General features: G+C 34.6%; 1 protein-coding gene across 2 annotated transcripts; it reads left to right on the top strand.

Moving 5' to 3' along the window:
• Nucleotides 1-8709: 8709 nt before the first annotated feature.
• Nucleotides 8710-19052, top strand: LOC132747396 (acidic amino acid decarboxylase GADL1-like). Of its 2 annotated transcripts, XM_060736770.1 has the most exons (9): nucleotides 8710-8869; nucleotides 9138-9335; nucleotides 9868-9986; nucleotides 10362-10496; nucleotides 11328-11509; nucleotides 12009-12087; nucleotides 12337-12536; nucleotides 13799-13940; nucleotides 15689-19052. In XM_060736770.1, exons 1-9 carry the CDS (start codon nucleotides 8776-8778, stop codon nucleotides 15860-15862), a joined length of 1323 nt encoding a protein of 440 aa, XP_060592753.1. In that variant the 5' UTR covers nucleotides 8710-8775; the 3' UTR covers nucleotides 15863-19052. The 2 variants fall into 2 exon arrangements, 1 of the variants encoding a protein (XP_060592753.1); XR_009628124.1 differs by lacking the exon at nucleotides 15689-19052 and having other exon boundaries at nucleotides 12337-13051; nucleotides 13799-13936.
• Nucleotides 19053-21507: the final 2455 nt, after the last annotated feature.

Below are 21507 nucleotides of genomic sequence, written 5' to 3'. Positions count from 1 at the left end.
ACAAGAAGAAATGCACAAAACTTGTAGAATTTTATGTTGTGAGAACAAACAAACCCTCTATCCTAGATTTTCAATCATGCCTTGACTTCAATTTAATTCAAATTGTAATGTCCGTAGACCAGAATGAGCAAATGAGTAAAAATTCTGTCTTAAGTGACTTTCCTGAAGTTTTTCATGGCTTTGGAAAATAGTAGATCCCAAGAATTCTCCAGTAATTCATCCTCCCCGACGCGTTCCTGTAGCTCTTCAGAGCAAGGTTTAAAAGGAACTTGATGCCATGGAAAAGGCTGGAATCATAGCCAAGGTCACCACACCAACAAATTGGGTGAATAGTATGGTCGTAGTCAATAAGCCACATTCTGATAAAGTTAGAATTGTAATTAACCCTAAAGACCTTAATAAGGCAATCCATAGGCCGCATTATCCTACAAAAACCTTAGATGATATTTTGCCGCAGTTATTTCACAAAACTTGACCGTTGTTTTAGATGATGATTTATCATATCTAACCACATTCAACACCACTCAAGGTCGTTATAGGTATCTAAGATGTCCCATGGGACTGAAATGCAGCCAAGATCTCTTCCAGCAAAAAATGGATGAGTGCTTAGAAGGCTTACTTGGTTGTTGTGTCATTGTAGATGACATTCTTGTTTATGGTTAAACTCGAGAAGAGCATGACATAAATCTAAGAAACTTACACAATAGGTGTTAGGTTAAACGAGGACAAACTTGTTGTTTGTGTCTCGGAGGTTAAGTATTTCGGTCACATCCTCTAGGCTGATGGATTGAAGCCAGACCCCGAAAAATGTAGGGCTATCCAAGAGATGGAAGCGCCTAAAGACAAGTCTGAGCTTAAGACAATACTTGGCATGATAACTTATCTATCTAGATATGCCCCAAACTTGTCCGAGATCGTTCATCCACTCTCAGAAATATTAAAGAAAGATGTCATTTTTCACAGGGATGCTCCTCAAGTTCGAGCATTTCAGAAAGTCAAAGACATACTTACTGAGTGTCCAGGCCCAGTGTCCAAATAAGGCACTAGTACTTCAGTCTGACAGTTCTCAGCATGGCTGTGCTTCTACTTTAATGCAAGATGGAAAACCTATAGCCTTTGCAAGCAAATCCTTGACCAACTCAGAAAGGTCATGATTGAGAAAGAACTTCTTGCCATAGTATTTGGCTTGACAAAGTTCAGACAATATATTTACGGTAGGCACATACCTGTAGAAACAGATCACTTACCCTTGATCAGTGTTGTTAAGAAATCTTTATACAGTGCCCGGCAAGGTTACAATGGCTCTTATTAGCGTTACATGGTTATGATTTTGAGTTGCAGCACAAAGCAGGCACTCAAATACCCGTTGCTGACACATTGTCTTGGAAATATTTGCCAGATACTTATCCAGAAATTTCCGAAAATACCAATATGCATGTTCACTTCATAACAAATAACTTGCCATACACAGATCAAAAACTTAGTGAAGTAAGGTCAAAAACTGAGTCAGATCCAACACTCGTGACTTTGAAACAAATCATTCTTCAAGGCTGGCCTGAAAAACGCAAAGATTGCAATTCTCAAGTTCTTGAATACTGGAATTATAGAGATGAACACACTGTTGTAGATAATATCATCTACAAAGGTCAAAGATTGATTATTCCTAAGTGTCTAAGATCTGAAATGTTAAATTTGCTACATAAAATGGAGAAAAACAGAATCCCTAAAGAAAGTCCAGCGCAACAAAATTGAAAATGTTGCAGGCTCGGTTTGATGAGCCTGTTCATGGACGGTACTGGAAAGTGCAAGTTACCGTCCATTCCCCCTAGCACCGGCTTAAGCAGAATTCAACATTTAACACGAAAATGGTGAAATTTTGAATTTAGATACATCCGCAGATGTGTTCATACGGCGGTTATCATGAAACCTACCCTGTGACACAGTAGTGCCATTCCATGAAAAGCGGCGTATGGTCCCCAAGTAAAAGAATGCTTTTGCCCTAAACTAGAAAACAATGGGCGGAACTAAATAAAATGGAATTTGGAGAAGGGATCTGAGGTTATAAAGCCTGCATATCACAGAAAAGACGTCAAAAGACAAATTTAAAAAGCAGGCAACATATCCTAAGGGTGATTATACAGTATTCAAGTAGGAATACTGGAACCACCCATGTTGAAAATGGCCAAAAAAAAAGAAATTGAAAGTATCACAGAACATGTATACACAACAATAATGTCGTGCCACCCAAGTTGAAAATGGCCAAAAAGAAGAAACTGAAAGAACCACAGAACATGTATACACAACAATAATGTCGTGCTGAGCAATCTTCAAGGATCGAAAATATAACATCATTCATAGAATCTACGGGGAGACTTTTTACAGCCACCACACGGCACAAATAACACGGATGTGACAATAAAATAGAGAAAAACAGAATCCCTAAAGAAAGTCCAGCACAACAAAATTGAAAATGTTGCAGGCTCGGTTTGATGAGCCTGTCCATGGACGGTACTGGAAAGTGCGAGTTACCGTCCACGCCCCCTAGCACCGGCTTAAGTAGAATTCAACACTTAACACGAAAATGGTGAAATTTTGAATTTAGATACATCCGCAGATGTGGTCACCCAGGTAAGGAACGTAGCTTCCGCAGGGCACAAAATTTTATGTTTTTGCCTAACATTAGCAAAGACATAGTGCAGAAAGTGCAATAGTGTTCTGTATGTGCAGAGCATCAAAGGTCAAATTCAAAGGAACCCTTGGTTTCACATGAAATCCCTAAGTACCCATGGCAGGTAATAGGTACTGATGTATTTACATTAGATAACCAAGACTACTTGTTAGTATGCGACTACATGAGCAACTATTTTGAAGTTGACATGATTAAAAATACAAACAGTAGCACTATTTATCAAGTTAATGAGAACTTGGTTTTCAAGACATGGTTTTTCCCCAGAAAATAGTTTCAGATGGTGCTAGTTATTACACATCACAAGAATTTAAAGAATTCACAACTAAATGGAGCATAAAGCATGTAAGGTCATCACCTCAATATCCCCAAAGTAATGGCCTTAGTGAATCATGCGTGAAAAAAGTAAAAACATTGCTTAAAAATGCAAGCAAGATGGGGCAGACCCTTTAATAGCAATTTTAGAATTACGTGCTACCCCGCTAAGCATAGGTTATTCTCCCACTAAAATCTTAATGGGAAGAAAAATAGGGACATTTATACCTATGTCTGAAAAGAATTTAACACCCAAAACAACAGATTTTAAGAGAATAAGGTCACTTCTTGAAAAACAAAAATGCATTCAAAAGAAAAATTATGACAAACATTCAAGGCCCCTTAAACCATTTAACATAGGGGAAAATGTTAAAATTCAGCAGGGAAAATCTTGGAATCCCGCTGTCATTCAAGAAAAATTAGACAATCGCTCCTATTCTGTAGAAACACCTGATGGTGGTCAATATATCAGAAACAGGCAACATCTAATGAAGGATTATACCTGCCAAGATAATGACCCTCTATTAAACACTGATAACGATCAAATTACACAGGCCATTTGTAGTAATCAAGACATAGCAGATTCCCATGATAAACTTTCACACCAGTTAACCTCACAGCATGCCAGTGTCAAGAGTCACCTGTATTTATCCAGAACCTTATATAACTCGTTCTGGGAGGCAGGTTAAACCAAAGATAATGCAGTCTGTGTAAAATAAATGTATATATAAACATTGAACAAATAGCCATAAATTGCAGTAGTGTTTATTGTGCTATAAACGATTATATTGACAATATGAAAGCATTATCTAGGACAGATTTATCATAATAATTAGATGTGTTTATCTAAAATTCATTAATTGATGTCAGACTTGACATAGACATTATTTTTATTGCTTAATGCTTTCTCAGAATAAATTGACATTTATAGCGGACAAATGTTTATGAGTTTCTCAGATTTCAAACAAAGGGAGATGTTATGATATCAAGATCAGATAACTCCTTACATGTTTAGTTGTACATTTAATAGGATTACTTCCCTTTACTCTATATTCATTAGTGCTATGTTATATATATATGACCATGCCTCTCTGATACCTGGTCATTCTCACCTGAGCTCTGGTCTTAACAACATGTATTAAATGGTTATAATAAATAGTAGAATAGTTTGAATCTTGTGATCATCCATACACCATAACAATGTACCTATTGAATTCTTTGTGGAATGTAGTCTTAAACTACCAGGGTCAGCAGATATGTTCTAAGTATATATCTCTTATTTTATCAGTTTGGTTTCTATACCAATTTAAGACTGATCTTCGCTTACTCAAAATGCTATCAATGGCAATGTTTGCTAGTGACTCCTGTGGCGTTTCAGTGAATGTTAAAATAGTACTCCTGAATAAATCTGTTACCTCAGATACCAGTCTGTTATTATCATGGACAACAGAATAAGTATGATCTGAAATGCGTCTATCTGAGGAACTTATATTTAAAGCATATGTGAGATTAGAATTAATTTTATCACTACTATCATTTAAGAGTCAATATTGTTTAATATGTCTTTAAAAAAAGTCATCATCAGAGTCATAAATTACAGTTTCATCAGGTAATACCACTGAGGACATACATTTTATGTTACAGCAGCATGATAAATCATCTAGATATGCTACATTTGTTCTAAGATTTTCATAAAATGAATCCACTAAATCTGGGTGTTTCCTACATAAAGATGGCCTATAGTTTAAGACTCTAAGTCCATCTAAGGACAATGCTCTTCCAATAGCCACTCCAATGCGGCCAAGGTTGGTTGCACTTGTACAGTCAACCTCTAATGCAGGTATTCCCATACCCTGAGACTTATGAATTGTCATCCCAAAAGCCAATTTCAGGGGGAACTGTACTCTTTTTGCTAAACATCTATTTGTCACTGGGTCATATTTGGTGAATGAAAATTTAGACACATTTATTTCCTAAGATTTATTTTCTAAGTTGAATCTAACCCTTAGATAATTATCATCCATTGTAACAACATTTCCCACCAGACCATTTACATGTCTTTCATTCAAATTTTTAAGAAGCATTACTGGGGCACCTACTTTTATTCCTAACCTTTTTGGAACAATAAATTTATTCAAGTAATGAATGTCTCCGATATCATCAGCTATAAATATTTGTAAAGGATTAACATTTTCCTTTAACCTATTGTAGTTATACATATCAACATCTATGTTGCGAGCAAAAAGTTTTACAACATTGTTTTCAAATTCAGGACTTAGTGGTCTAGATAAAAATTGCATGAGTGAATTGGTTTCTTCACTTGGATTTCCTTTTCCAGTTCATTAACACATGATCTAAGTTTGGCTTCAGCCTGTCTGTGTACATAACACAAATTAATGCGGTGAGGAAACATATCATTGAGGAAATGAGCCTCAAAACAGTACTGCCCTCTATCTTCATATAGCTCATCCTTTATAGGGGGCAACTGGTAATTTAAATCTCCACTTAAGATAACCTGCATGCCCCCAAAGTACTTGTGGCTACATTTTAAATATCTGCAAATATGTTAAACATATTCTAGTGTTTTACAACTTACCATTGACACTTCGTCTATAAATAATGTGTCAGTGTTCAGAATTTTTAACTTTGTCTCAGTAAACCTTTCATCTGTTTCAATCAAATGAACCAACTCTTTATAACATAATCTGCCATCCTCAAGTCCTGCATTTGTGCAATGTTGTTGCACCCAAACCTTGGTATTGTAAACAAGCTATACCGGTATAGCAAGTTAATGATACACTTTTACCTTTAGATCTAAGAGTTTTAACGCATTCCTTGACAGTAAATGTCTTGCCAGTTCCAGCTTGGCCAGTTAAAATCATATTATGACCTTTTAAGATATAGTCTAGACAACTTCTCTGCAATTCATTCATTTTATTTTATTTTAGGTAAGTAAACATTACTGTCTTCCCTATCAAATACGGAGAATATTCTTGAAAGAATCGGGCAAAGTTAAATGAATACCATTCATGTAGTCTGTTTTACTATTTAAATTTGGCGCCCAAGTAAGTAAACATGACTGGTTTCAAGTAAGTGTGGTAAAGCGAACGAGAAACGGGGGAACCATATCCGGAGCGGTACGGCTACCGGATTTTTTGCGGATAAAAATGGCGACTGAGCAACTACTGTACCTTGTGTTTTTTTAGTAATATCGGAAAAATGACGGTTTTAGAAAAGAGACATCTACGTTAAAAAAATTGTAACATTGGCTATATCCTGGATAAGACCCCCATTCAATTATATTTAAGTTCTACAAACCTCTCAAAGGGTTATTTTATCCCAAAACCAAGTGCAGGGCCGGCAAAGCCGGCAAAATCTGATTTTGACTAACTTGTCCGTTTTTACTTGAAGCATTTCCTCACTTGTCCGTATGATACTTATACTGGTTGGGGACCACCAAAACCGGACAACCACCAAACCCGGACGGCCCCGAAAATGCTTAGTTTAGTATTTTCTTTTTTCAGTGGTTGTCAATTACTTTTTTTATCAACAATAAGTGCATGTTTCTTTAAAAATTAAGTAAATAAATTAATTTCAACCTCCAGAAATGGTAATATTTTAATGTCTATTTCAAGAATGTTGACGTTGAAATTCGGGGGTTAAGAAAGCAATGCCTAACCCTAACCCAAACACCGTATATCATGTTACAAATCTAAAATCAAAACACCCAAGCTTTTATCTGATTTAAATCAAATCATGTACATATCTGTCCGGACACATGGTACTGTAGTGTAGACAATTTAGTTTATTTTGATACCCTCCTTGTCGAGCCTCTGATATAAGTGTCAACACAATCAGAAATAAACAAACTAGTTTGTTAGTTAGGAGAAGAACCTAGCTGAACTGTGTAAAATTTTGTGGTCTCTAGGAAAAAGATTTTAAAATCTGTATGGAAAAATGTTTCAACAGTGTCCGGTTGATGGTCTCTGACCAGTATAGTAAATTTTAGAAAATTTCAACTTGTCCGTACAACCTGGGCAATACGGACAATTGATTTCGCCGCCCCTGAAGTGCCTATGGTGAAATCCTCTAGTTCGCTATTCATTATACATATCGCAACATTTCAGTTTTCCTCATACCAATCAATCGCAACTTTTCGGCCCTTTCCGTCAGTCTTCGGATTATAGATAAAAGCCGAGGATGTTCCTATTGCATACCAATCGGAATGATCGGCTATTTATGTCAGACGAAAATGTCCGAGAAGTTGCAATTGCCCTTTGCGTTTACAGTATTGCATGTAAACAAGTAAGTATCAATACTGTTATTTGAATACATGTAATTTATATATTAATTGTCCTCTTTTAATCAGGTTTTCAATTTTGAATGTCCTGATTACAGTTGGGTGGTATTTATAAAATATTGGCATTTCAAAGGGAGCAGTACACCTTAAGATGACATCAACGAGTAGTGTTTCTTGTTACAAATGTAATGGCTCAAACTATGTAAAGTTAAAGACAGTAAAGAATGGTTATTTTGATGTTGACATAGGAAATGGAATGCATGATGAGGCATCAGAAGATAGGAACACGGATACAGATGACAAAACGACTCCTGGAAAAAATGATCTACAGTTTCTTAGAAAAGTGGTGGATCTTGTAATGAAAGATGGACTAATTGGTGCAATGGATAGAAAAACGTAAGTATCTTAACAGTTTACACAATCTTGATTAATTTCTTTTTTATTTAATTTATATAAAGTGGACAAGGCTTTATAGCCTGAATTAGTTTAATCGCCTTGGTGCTTGTTATTATTCTTGTAATGTGAATAATTATATTTTTCTTAGCTAAATCATATTTGTGCATTTTTTAATAGTGCATATGCTAGAAGCTCACATATAAACATTTTATTATTGCTAATAGGAGATCGGAATATTTTTGATATTACAAAAAATAACTATACATTGTAAATGCTTTTAAGTTCATGGGCGCCAAAAAATATTTGACCTAGAGTCATAAGATTGATAGGGCACCAGTGTCCTATGGACACATTTTTAGCTTGTCTTAGATATCTATGTGTTAAACTGTAAATCTGCTCTATAACTTTTTAATATACATTGTAATAATTATTAATTTATACAAGACAAACCGTATAGTTTGATAAAGGATAAGAATTTCTTAGATTCATCTCATGTTCTCATCCATTTCCAATATAGTATTGATTATACTATTTAGAATAAATATGTTTTAAAACAAGTTTTATTGTTTTCCATGCGTATGTCTGTGTATGTGTGTGTGTGGTGGGGGGGGGGGGACAAAGTTTATCTCCGAAGTCAATTCTTTCCGATATTCGTCTTCAATAAAGTGACATTTCCTCTTTACGACTGAATTTTGAATTAAAAATAAAATGTCTTTTTTTAATAGACAAAGAATGCCACAAATTATTTTACAGGAAGAAGATAAACTTTGACTCAGACACTTCTATGAGATAACTGTGACCTTATATTCTTGATAGAAGGTTGAGATAACGTTTGAATCATATTTATCTGCTGCCCTTTCAGTAATATTTATCACCAGAAAGCAAAGTTCTACTAGTCAATAAAGGCATTAATTACATAAATCTTAAAGTCAATGTTTAAAGGTTTCAAAGTTTAAAAAACGCTGGCATTATTGTATTTGTCAGTGGGGAGGTTCACTATAACAAGTCCAATTTGTTGTCTGGTATTTGATTTCAGACGTGTGTTTGTGACTTTCATCAACCAGAGACACTGAAGGCAATGCTAAAGGAACTGAAGATTACAGATGAACCTGCCAGTGAAGACAGGCTGTTGGACATGTGTAAAGATGTTATACAGTACAGTGTCAAAACATGTATGTATCACATTAACTGTAATTTTTGTCCAAAACTAGTTTGTATAATGTTGAACTTACCGCGGCCGATAATTTTATAGGTAGGGTCAAAATATACTACACTGTTTTAATGGGAAATTCAAGGTTTTTTGCATGTGCTGTGCGTGTCTTTTTCTCTCTTTTTATTGTATTTTGAATATTTGCAACGTAGTTGCACAATCATTTTTCTGTAATATTTCAAAGAAAACTTCTTCGTGTAGTTCATTTCAGTATATGTGCATTATTTCAGCAAATCCGCGGTTCTTTAATCAGTTATATGGTAGTATGAATCAGTATTCACTAGCGGGTACCTGGCTGACAGACGCCTTGAATCCTTGCATGTACACATACGAGGTAGCTCCGGTCTTTACTTTGATGGAGGATGAAATATACAGTAAAATGTTACATTACGTTGGATTTGACGGTGGTGATGCTATTTTTGTACCAGGTAGAAAAACATGAACCTAACTTGTTTCATTTTAGTAATTAAAAATATACCGGTATTTGATAGGAAATATACCGGTATCTCACAGAAAATATACCGGTTTCTCACTGAAAATATACCGGTATTTCACTGAAAAATGAATAAAGTAATTTAACCAATTTACATGGATATATTTTTCATGAAAAAACACAACTTATGTTAGTTTCCCCCTTAGACAAGGTGGTGAAAACTGGTTAGTTTAAAAAAAAGGAGAAATGTACAGAGATTGATACGGAATATAAAAACAGAACATAACTTTAATTTCTATTATTTGTAAACAGTACATTATCATATACATCATAGAATTGAAGTAACAAATACATTTTAGTGCAATCAATCAATGCAGTATTTTAAATATGATAGTAAACAAAATATTTTTTTAATTTTGTGTCTGTTACCTGGCAAGAAAACTATGATGAAACAGTCCTATATGAATTTCTAAAGTTACAATGCTTCTAGTGTGCAAATTTAACTTGTTCATGAATTATATTTAAAGGAGGGTCGATGGGAAATATGTATGGGATGAATGTTGCACGTTATGCTAAATTTCCAGAAATCAAAACTGACGGTTTATATGCTGTAAAGAAACCTCTTTGTATCTTCACGTCTGAAAAGGTTGTCTTTTTTTCTCTGTTTTCTAAGTAACATTTAAATTCAGTTAACCATATAAAACGATTATAAAGTGTTAAACAAGAAAGTTTGGCTTTTTTAGTTTACAGCAAAATTTATTTTTATTTAGTTGGATTAGTGACATTTGACTTTGCAAGAAACTCAAGAATTGGAGTGTATATGTGGTATCTTTCCTCTATATTGACACAGTATTATATTAAACAACCTTAATTATCTTTTCATGGGATAGATATAAGTCTACTGGAGTTTACTAGTAGATTATAATTAAATGAAAAATATTTTAATATACCATCATATTATGCTGATTTTTTGTTGTTTTTATACTAGTAATTTTAGATGTTGTGTATGTTACTCTTGTAGTGCCACTATTCAGTAATGAAGAGTGCAGCATTGATGGGGATCGGTATAAACAATATCATCTTTGTTAAGTCAGACAAAATAGGCAAAATGATTCCAGATGAGCTAGACAGGCATATAAATGAGGCCAACGAAAAGGTAACTCATGTATACATGAAAACATTATAGAGAGCTACTTTTATATGAACTGTGACAGCAATTCTTTGTCAGTTATTACTTCTGTGCTGTTGTGTTCCATTATTAACATCATTCGACATGGTGAAACATGACCTTGACCCCCAAATTTACTTGACACTACTGCATTATGGCACCAATTCAGTTGTATAGAAACAAAAAATGTACTTATGTTTCACTATTTAGTGTTGTATTAATGTGATGGCATAGCGTTTTTGTTAACAAATGCAATCTTGTTTTCATCTTTTAATTAACAGTATGTACTGTCAGAGTTATTATGCATACATGTTAAAAATATAAAAGGTACAAATTGTTACAAAAAATCTTGTGTAAAATAAGAAACAAGACACATTGCATATTTTCCAGGGTTACGAGCCATTCTTTGTAAATGCTACAGCAGGAACAACTGTTCTAGGAGCTTATGATCCTCTAGACGAGATATCTGGTGTATGTAAGTAACACGGGCTCTGGTTGCACGTAGACGGCGCGTGGGGCGGAAGTGCAGCTATTTCTAAAATGTACAGAAGTCTAATGAAAGGCATTATTCTGGAAAAACGAAGTGCGCAAATGATCTGAAATTTTGCAAAAAGATTAGTGGTCTAAACCTACATCAAATGTTACAACTATCAGAAAATATTATTGTCAGTCCCATCATGTCAAAAAACCTCAGTGGAGTCCTTTAACTTTACACATGAAAAGACCAGACTTTCTAGGTAAATGTCAATTACCATAGAGCAAGGTTTGTCAGTGTTACCTATATTCATGTTATTCAGGGTCTGTTGTTTTATTTTCCAGGGTTATGAGCCATTCTTTGTAAATGCTACAGCAGGAACAACTGTTCTAGGAGCTTATGATCCTCTAGATGAAATATCTGATGTTTGTAAGAAGCACGGGCTCTGGTTGCACGTGGACGGTGCCTGGGGTGGAAGTGCAGCTATGTCCACCAAATATAAATATCTTTTGAAGGGAATTGAAAAGTAAGAATTAATTGATCTCTTCACATCTTTCTCTAGAAAAAATGTTTTAATAGAGCGTTTATTGATTGACTTGATAATTAACCTTAGATGTTCGGTATGTAAAGTAGGTAGAATATGTAGGTATATAAGTGAAGTTTGAGATATATTTAATTAAGGTCAAGTCATAGAAGTATAAGAATCATTTCTTGTACCCTTTGTCATATTTGGTAGCGTTTTTTATACGTGTGACAAATATCTTTTGAATGGAATAGGAAAGCTAGTAGTAATTTTTTGTCTGAAATAAATATCAGTGTCTTTTAGTTTTCAATTAAGGTTGCACTAAAATATAAGTTGCTAAACTGAACTCAAAAACTGCTGTTTACAATGCTTGATTTTTATTTGACAAAATAAAGCATTCATCATAAAGAAATGAAAATACGTAATATGAAAGTTTTTTTTAGAAACTGAATATAAGATGTAATGATTTAAGTTTACGAGAGATATGTTTATTTATTGACAGAGCAGATTCAATGATATGGAACGCTCATAAGATGATGGGTGTCCCACAGCAATGCTCCATATTTCTAACAAAACACAAGGTAACTTTTCTGGTAAATTGTGCCGTAAAACAATTAAATAATTAATATGTGTATACTTCTAAACTTAGGTTAACTTAGTACAAATATGTTTCAATTAATCAATTATTTTAAAGCAGCACATTGTGATAGAAGAGAAAAATGCGGTTTTCTAATGATATACATGTATACAATATAAAATATATAAAATAGCTGCTATAGTTTAAATCTTGAATATTCATACATACTATGTATTATATTTTGCTCTACCAGGGTATAATAAAGGATTGTCACAGCGCTAATGCCAGTTATTTGTTTCAACCAGACAAGAACTACGATGTTTCTTTTGACACTGGTGACAAGTCTGTACAATGTGGTAGAAAGGTTGATGTGTTTAAACTGTGGATGTTATGGAAGAAGGAAGGAGATAGTGGGATGGAGAGTCGAATAGATCACCTGTTTATGCTGTCTAGGTTTAACAATCATCCTATATCTAAAGACATAAAACACTCATTTATATCTAAAGACATAAAACACTCATTTATATCTGAAGACATATAAACACTCTCCCTATATCTTAAGACATAAAACACTCATATCTAGAGATACAGTCAAAACTGCCTTAGCGACCCCCTGATTTCAACGACTCCCTGTCTTATCCAACCTTGTTTCAGTCCTCGCAACGTATTTTCCCATATAAATGGTATGAATTATACGACTCCCTGTCATATGTGACAAGCGACCCTAATTGTCTGGTCCCAATGTATTGCTTTGTCTGATTTAAACGACTTTCACACCTTTTAATTGTCCGTTAATCAGATAAATAATACCTGTTTTAACACCCAGAGAGACAAAATAATTAAGTCCAATTATAATCCAGTAGTCAGTACTCTTCAAACAAACTCTACACACCTCTGTCTCAATTACACGGATTACATGTATACAGGTATCAAGTGACGTAGCGTCTGGAGTAGTACTGCCAAATATGGTAAGCATGATGCAATCGATGTGTGTTAACAAATTGAGGTCACAGGTGTAATGAACATAATGAACTGAGTAAACTGGATTAAGACTTGTGTTTAAAAAATTATGGAGTGCCAACGGAAGATTTTTTTAGGCAGCATTTTTTTTTAATTATTTACCTTTCTATGGCTGCATGAATAATACAGAAAAATATTGATACCAGACTAGAAAAACCTTTGGATATGGATATGTTTTTAAAAGTATGATATTTATTTAAAGGATTTAAATGCATCAAATTCAAGTTTATTTTGTACCATAATGATTCAATATAAATCTAATACAAAAAATAAAATAAGATTTTATATGATATACATGCGATTATATTTGCTTTACAGGGATTCTTATTTTATTTACATCAATTAGTTAAAGTATCTATGTGTATTTGCAATTGGTTAGATATTATTCCTTCACACAGTTATAAAGTATATATGTTAAGTCACAATGGTATATAGACAGATAGATGGTATTTTAATTTTCTATGAGACTGTATTAAGAGACTCCCTGTCATATGTGACCTTTTTCTGAAGATCCCTTGGAAAGTCACATATGACAGTCTCGACCTTATATAAAAAAAACTTATCCTCTATCGATAAGCATAATACAAAGCATTATCCTTTATCTGTCACATTAAACATTTATCCTTAATATTTTTTTGTAATGAAATGTTTTTAACTGTTATGATCATTTTTTTGTGTGTGTTTTATTTCCACAGATATTTATCTGACAAGTTAAAGAAGACACCAGGGTTCAAACTTATACAGGAGCCAGAGTGCACCAATGTTTGTTTCTGGTATATACCCCCTAGCTTGAGAGGTCAACAGGAGACTAAAGAATGGTGGGATAAACTTGCTAAGGTTTGTCATTATATTAACACACAAGGGAAATAAAATAGGTGTAAAAACTAGATCTGCCACTGTCATGGCATGAAACCCTCGTATACTAAATTGTCAGAACCAACATTGGTCATTTAGAGCTCAAGGACAACCTCCCTGCCAAATATGAGGGTAGAAAGCCAGTGCATTGTTAAGTTATGTATTCTATATGTTTTAGTGGCAAAGATCAAAGTAACCTTTGACCCAGTGACCTCAAAACCAATAGGGGTCATCTTATAATCATGACTAACATCCATGCAAAATATGAAGTTATTGGGCAGGCAAGCTTTTTTAAGTCAAGGCCGCTGTGACCTTGGCATTCGACCCAATGATCTGAAAAGCAATAGGGGTCATCTAATGACTTATCTCCAGGCCAAATATGAAGACTGTGGGTCAAAGAATTTGGGCATTTTAGTCAAGGTCCTTCTGACCCTTGACCTAGTGACCTCAAAATCAATAGGGGTCATCTACTAGCCATAACCAACCTCAATACCAAATATGAAGATTGTTAAATAAAGAATTCTAAAGCAATTGAGCAGATAAGCTTTTTGAACTAAAGACCCCTTTGACATTTGACCAAGTGACTTCAAAATCAATAGGGGTCGCCTTATGGTCATGACCAACCTCCACGCCAAATATGAAGACTGTGGTTGAAATGAATTTTAAGTTATTGGGCTGAGTCAAGGGCCCTGTGACCTTGACCCAGTGATCTTAAAATCAAGAGGTCATCTTATGGTCATAACTAACTAAAATGCCAAAACTGAACTGTGGGTCAAAGGATTCTTAAGTTATTGGGCTAACAAGCTCTTTTTAGTCAAACTCCTTCTGACCTTGACCTTTGACCTAAAAAGGGGTCATCAACTTCTCATAACCAACCTCCATGCCAAATATGAAGACTGTTGACCAAAGCATTCTGAAACAATTGGGCGGACAAGCTTTTTGAACTTTAGGCCCCTGTGACCCTGACCTTTGACCCAGTGTCTCAAAATCAATAGGGGTCCCCAAATGGTCACTTGAAATCTTCATGCCAAATATGAAGACTGTGGATCAAAGGATTCTTGGGTTATTTGGCAGAAAAGCTTTTTTTAGTCAAGGCCCCTGTGACCTTGACCTTTGACATAATGACCTCAATCAATAGGGGTCTTTTACTATTCATGACCAATCTCAATACCAAATGTGAAGACTGTTTGCCAAAGGATTATTTAGGCTATTGGGCGGTCATGGAAAATCTGACGGACAAGCTGATTCCAGTATACCCCCCCCCCCCTTTACGTTGTTGTGTGGTGGTATAAAAATAAAGGTGGTCATAATAGTGGAATGAGGAACACAATTGAAACACTTTCATTAAGATCACACACACACATCATAAAAAGAAATATAACTTTCTAGAAGTTGTATTAGTATTACAGTATATAATTGTTTCTTCATCATTTAATAATCTGTGTTGAACCTGAATTCATCTATTATGCTGTTCCCCAATTTGTTACACAGGTATTTTTACAGAGATTATATATCATACAAATCACCATAATCCGAACATCTTAGCTCACCATAAGAGTTGAAATTCAAACATTTTGGCATTAGATATCAGTTCAGCTATACTTTATGAATGATATATCATTAAACTTTATAAAAATGATATACCAGTGTATCATATTACAAAGTAGGATAGAAATTAATGGCTAGTAAGATGATACTATATCAATTATTTATGATGTATTTTACAACAGGTTGCCCCAGCAATTAAAGCCAGTATGATGCAGTGTGGCTCCATGATGATTGGATATAACCCAGACGGAGATCTTGTCAACTTTTTCAGAATGGTTCTCACTAATTTTGACACAGCAACAGAAGATATGGATTTCCTCGTGCAGGAGATAGATAGACTAGGCCGTGATTTATAATTGAAAAAAAAATCGGCAGTACAACGTAAATGGTTACAAGTGAAGCCGATCGGGAACCAAGCTGACACCAATGCATGTTTTCCTAGCTTCAATAACTATACGTGTCTTGTACTGAATTAAATTCAAACACTTTTACTTTTATCCTGACTATTACCTTAAAATGTTGCTGAATGACATTATGCAGTTGTGTATGTTTGCAAAATAAGTAGTAAAGCTTGAAGCTTTTAACAATTAGGCCACAGGAACCCCTAAATTCCACAGTTTTGTGATATTACTATAGCAGTAGCACATGATACAAGTGCAATAAACTATATGTGCAGAAGTATTCACGGGCTTAAAAGTTTTTCTTAATCGATCTATGTTCGCATATCTTCAAAACTATCTTCAGACTATCAATATATTTCCATATTTCAAATGTTTTCATGAGTTTAGATATATACCTTTTTTTTGTAAAATTATCGATAATCAAATAAGAATTTGTTGTAGTATTTTCTTGTAAAGATTTTGAAGTGTTGTGTTATTTTCTATTTACTTTTCATTTCATTTTTTGTGCCCCCACTTTAGTGGCGGGCATTTAGATTTACCCTTGTCCGTCTGTCCGTCCGTTCACTTTTGTGTCACACATAACTCAAAAAGTATTTGACCGAGAGTCATGAAACTTTACAGGAATGTTGATCAGCATGTGTAGTTGTGCACCTGGGTAATTTGGTCTGGATATTTTTAGTATTTTTAGAGTTATTGCCCTTGATTTAGTAAAATTTTGCAATTTTCAACTTGTGTCGCATATAACTCAAAAAGTATTTGACCGAGAGTCATGAAACTTTACAGGAATGTTGATCAGCATGTGAAGTTGTGCACCTGGGTATTTTCGTCTGGATATTTTTAAGTATTTTTGGAGTTATTGCCCTTGACTTAGTAAAATTTTGCAATTTTCAACTTGTGTCGCATGTAACTCAAAAAGTATTTGACCGAGAGTCATGAAACTTTACAGGAATGTTGATCAGCATGTGTTGTTGTGCACCTGGGTATTTTCGTGTGGATATTTTTAGTATTTTTTGAGTTATTGCCCTTGATTTAGTAAAATTTTGCAATTTTCAACTTGTGTCGCATGTAACTCAAAAAGGATTTGACATAGAGTCATGAAACTTTACAGGAATATTGATCAGCATGTGTAGTTGTGCACCTGGGTATTTTCAATTGGATTTATCCAGTATTTTTAGAGTTATTGCCCTTGACTTAGAAATTTTTTGCAATTTTCAACTTGTGTCGCATGTAACTCAAAAAGGATTGACATAGAGTCATTAAACCTTATGGGAAGGTTGCTCAGCATATTTAGTTTTGCACCCGGGGTTTTGCTTGTGGATTTATCCAGTATTTGTAGAGTTATTTCCCTTGACTTAGTAAAAACTGTTTCATTATATTGTTATTTGTTCCTTGAGTGCTTGAGTTATTACAGGAATAATAATCACTAAATTAACTAGGAACTAGAATTTAGTTATCACTAAATAAACATCACTAAATTACAGGAATAATGATACACATCACTGTGAAGCTATGAACCTGGGACTTTGCATGTGGATTTTTTTTCAGTTTTGTAAAAGTTGTTGCCCTTGACTTACAGTAGTATAAATTTGCAATTTTCAATTTGTTCATGCATAGCTCAACAAGAGCACCGCTAGGAGGAGCATTATATGCCCGAAAGTGATTCTTTTTTTTTTTAGTAAAGATAAAGCATTTGAAAGACATGGGAATTAAATAAAGTATTACCTTCTTCACAAAACAATCCTCCTTTGAAGTTTCAATATTGTGGTCCAAATGGAACTTAAGTTATGCCCTGGAAACTGTTTTCAGTTCTAAGGTAATAGTGACCTTGACCTTTGACCTTGTGACCCCAAAATCAATAGGGGTCTTCTACCCAATATGGACAATCATACTATGAAGTTTAAACACAGTGGGCCAAATGAAACTAAAGTCATGTTCCGACAACTGTTTTCAGTTTTAAGGTCATAGTGACCTTTGACCTTGTGACCCCAAAATCAATAGGAGTCTTCTACCTAATATGGACAATCATCCTATGAAGTTTGAATATTGTGGGTCAAATTGAACTTAAGTTATGCTAAAGAAACTGTTTTCAATTTCTAAGTAATAGTGACTTTGACCGTGTGACCCCAAAATCAATAGGGGGACTCTTCAACCCAATATGGACAATCATCCTATGAAGTTTGAACACTGTGGGCCAAATGGAACTTAAGTTATCCTCCGGAAACTGTTTTCAGTTTTAAGGTCATAGTGACTTTGACCTTGTGACCCAAAAATCAATAGGGGTCTTCTACCCAATATGGACATTCATCCTATGAAGTTTGAACACTGTAGGCCAGATGGAACTTAAGTTATGCGCCGGAAACTGTTTTCAGTTTTAATGTCATAGTGACCTTGACCTTTGACCTTGTGACCCCAAAATCAATAGGGGTCTTCTACCCAATATGGACATTCATCCTATGAAGTTTGAACACTGTGGGCGAAATGGAACTTAAGTTATGCTCCTGAAACTGTTTTCAGTTTTAAGGTCATAGTGACTTTGACCTTGTGACCCCAAAATCAATAGGGGTCTTCTACCCGATATGGACAATCATCCTATGAAGTTTGAATACTGTGGGCCAAATGGAACTGAAGTTATGCTCCGGAAACCAAATTGCTAACGGATGGACGGACGGACGCCAGGGGGTATAACATAATATGCCCGAAATTCTTTCGGGCATATAAAAAGTATTGTAGGCTTGAAAGTTTACAAGAATGTTGGTCAGCATGTGTACTTATGCACCTTGGGGTTTGCTTGTGGATTTATTCAGTATTTGTAAAGTTCTTGCCCTTTACTTAGTAAAAGATTTTTAGTTTTCAAAAAATATTTTACCTAGAGTCATAAGATTGACAGAACAGTGGCGCGGTGGGGGCACCCGTGTCCTATGGACACATTTCTAGTTTTCTTTTGTTTTAAATGAAGCCATATCTAGCAAGTTGGTGCAACATTATACTTAATGTAAATGCATACATGTATATAAAATGTTTCAACATTACTTCAGTTGGTGAAATACTTGTGCACTATTCAAGTATTATGACTACAACATAATACTCAGGATATTCAAAAAATTATTATTACCAGTGTATTTGAATTAAAGATATTAAAACAAAACTACCTTTATATTTCAATTCATTTGCATCTCATGTAAAATTTAAAAAAAAATAGTGAAAGAAAGAGAGAACCAGAACTCCGCGAGTCGGATGTGTCGCCTTGTGAACAATATAGTTTAGGAGAAATGGCCAGGACAAAAATTAAATATGAAAATCACCAAAGGGCAATGACCTAAAAAAAATAAGAAATGCAGAGCAGCAGTTTCTGTGCATTGCACTTCTTATCAATAAGATCTATCATCCTATTAAGTTTCAAGTCTAAAGCTTTTATAATTTATGAGAAATGGCCTGGACAAAAATAAAGTATGAAAATTAACAAAGGGCAATAACTCAAAAAATAACAAATGCAGAGTACCAGTTCTTGGGCACTGCACTTCTTTTTAATGAGATCTATCATCCTATGAAGTTTCATATCCATAGCTTTTATACTTTAGGAGAAATGGCCAGGACAAAAATAAAGTATGAAAATTAACAAGGGACAATAACTCAAACAAGAGGGCCATGATGGCCTGGAGTCGCTCACCAGAAACAACTGCTTTCCAGTGTTGGAATGTCAATATATTCTAATATTAAATTTGAGTATAGAAATGTTTAAACAATAATTTGAAGAAATGTCATGACCTGGGATATTTAAGCTTAGCTTAAACTGGGCTAATCAAATTAATATGAGCAAACTTGATAAAAAGACTACTTAAGAATGCTACAAAGTTTGGTGATCATCTATCAATTATTTCAGTAGGGAAATGATGTTCGAAGTTTTTTTTTCTATTTTTTTCTATTTTTAGCTTTAGTGGCCCCTAAAAGGGGCTAATCAAATTAATATGAGCAAACTTGATAAGAGTACCCAAGAATGCTACAGACAAAGTTTGGTGATCATCCATCAATTGGTTCTGAAGTAGAAGATGTTTAAAGGTTTTTTCAATTTTTAGCTTTAGCGGCCCCTAAAAGGGGCCAATCAAATTAATATGAGCAAACTTGATAAAAGATTACCCAAAAATGCTACAGACAAAGTTTGGTGATCATCTATTAATTAGTTCTGTAGGAAAAGATGTTTAAAATATTTCTATTTTTAATTTTAGCGGCCCCTAAAAGGGGATAATCAAATTAATATGAGCAAACTTAATAAAAGACTACCCAATAATGCTACAGACAAAGTTTGGATCATCAATCCATTTATTAGTTCTGTAGAAATAGACATTTAACGGTATTTCTATTTTTAGTTAAAGCGGCCCCTAAAAGGGGCCAATCAAATTCATATGAGCAAACTTGATAAAAGACTACCCAAGAATGCTACAGACAAAGTTTGGTGATCATCCATTGATTAGTTCTCTAGAAATAGACATTTAAAGGTATTTCTATTTTTAGCTTTTTCGGCCCCTAAAAGGGGCCAATCAAATTAATATGAGCAAACTCTATAAAACACTACCCGAGAATGCTACCGACAAAGTTTGGAGATCATCCATCAATTAGTTCTCTAGGAGAAGATGTTTAAAGGTTTTTCTATTTTTAGCCCTAGAGACCCCTAAAAGGGGCCAATCAAAATAATATTAACAAACTTAATAAAACACTACCGGAGAATGCTACCGACAAAGTTTGGAGATCGTCCATTAATTAGTTCTCTAGGAGAAGATCTTTAAAGGTTTTTCTATTTTTAGCCCTAGAGACCCCTAAAAGGGGCCAATCAAATTAATATGAGCAAACTTGATAAGAGACTACCCAAGAATGCTACAGACAAAGTTTGGTGATCATCCATACATCAGTTCTGCAGGAGAAGATGTTTAAAGGTTTTTCTATTTTTAGCTCTGCTGACCCCTAAAAGGGGCCAATTGGAATGACATGAGCAAATTCAAGTGTGACTGTCACAAGGATGCTTCAGACCAAATTTGAAGTAAATCTGTCCAGTAGTTTCAGAGAAGAAGACAATTGTTGACGCCGGAGCATACCCTTTGATACTAATAGCTCACCCTGAGCCTTCAGCTCTGGTGAGCTAAAAATAAGAAATGCAGAGTACCAGTTCTTGTGCACTGCACTTCTTCTTAATGAGATCTATCATCCTATTAAGTTTCAAGTCCATAGCTTTTATACTTTAGGAGAAATGGCACTGACAAAAATAAAGTATGAAAATTAACAAAGGGCAATAACTCAAAAATTAAGCAGTGCAAAGTACTGGTTCTTGTACACTGCACTTTGGGTCATTATAAGATGCATACCAAGTTTAAAGTCAATCCGACTTGTAATGACTGACTCATGCTCGGGACAAGCTTAAGGGGACGCCGACAAAAGTAACCCCTATATGTCGCATTTTTCAAGGCGACACAAAAAAGTTAGACATCTTGTGAGGCTCGAACTTGTGACAATTTTTTTTTTAACACATCCCATGACTTTACCAACATTGCCATTGAGACATTTCAAATTCTATTTTTTCCCTAGTGTTATATTTGCTTCTAAAAAACCTA

Source organism: Ruditapes philippinarum, unplaced genomic scaffold (assembly GCF_026571515.1).
Source record: "Ruditapes philippinarum isolate M1 unplaced genomic scaffold, ASM2657151v2 ctg1349_1_1_1_1, whole genome shotgun sequence".
In the NCBI taxonomy this organism is placed as follows: domain Eukaryota; kingdom Metazoa; phylum Mollusca; class Bivalvia; order Venerida; family Veneridae; genus Ruditapes; species Ruditapes philippinarum.
Note: the sequence above shows the minus strand (reverse complement) of the source record. Positions and strands in the feature narration are given on the sequence as shown.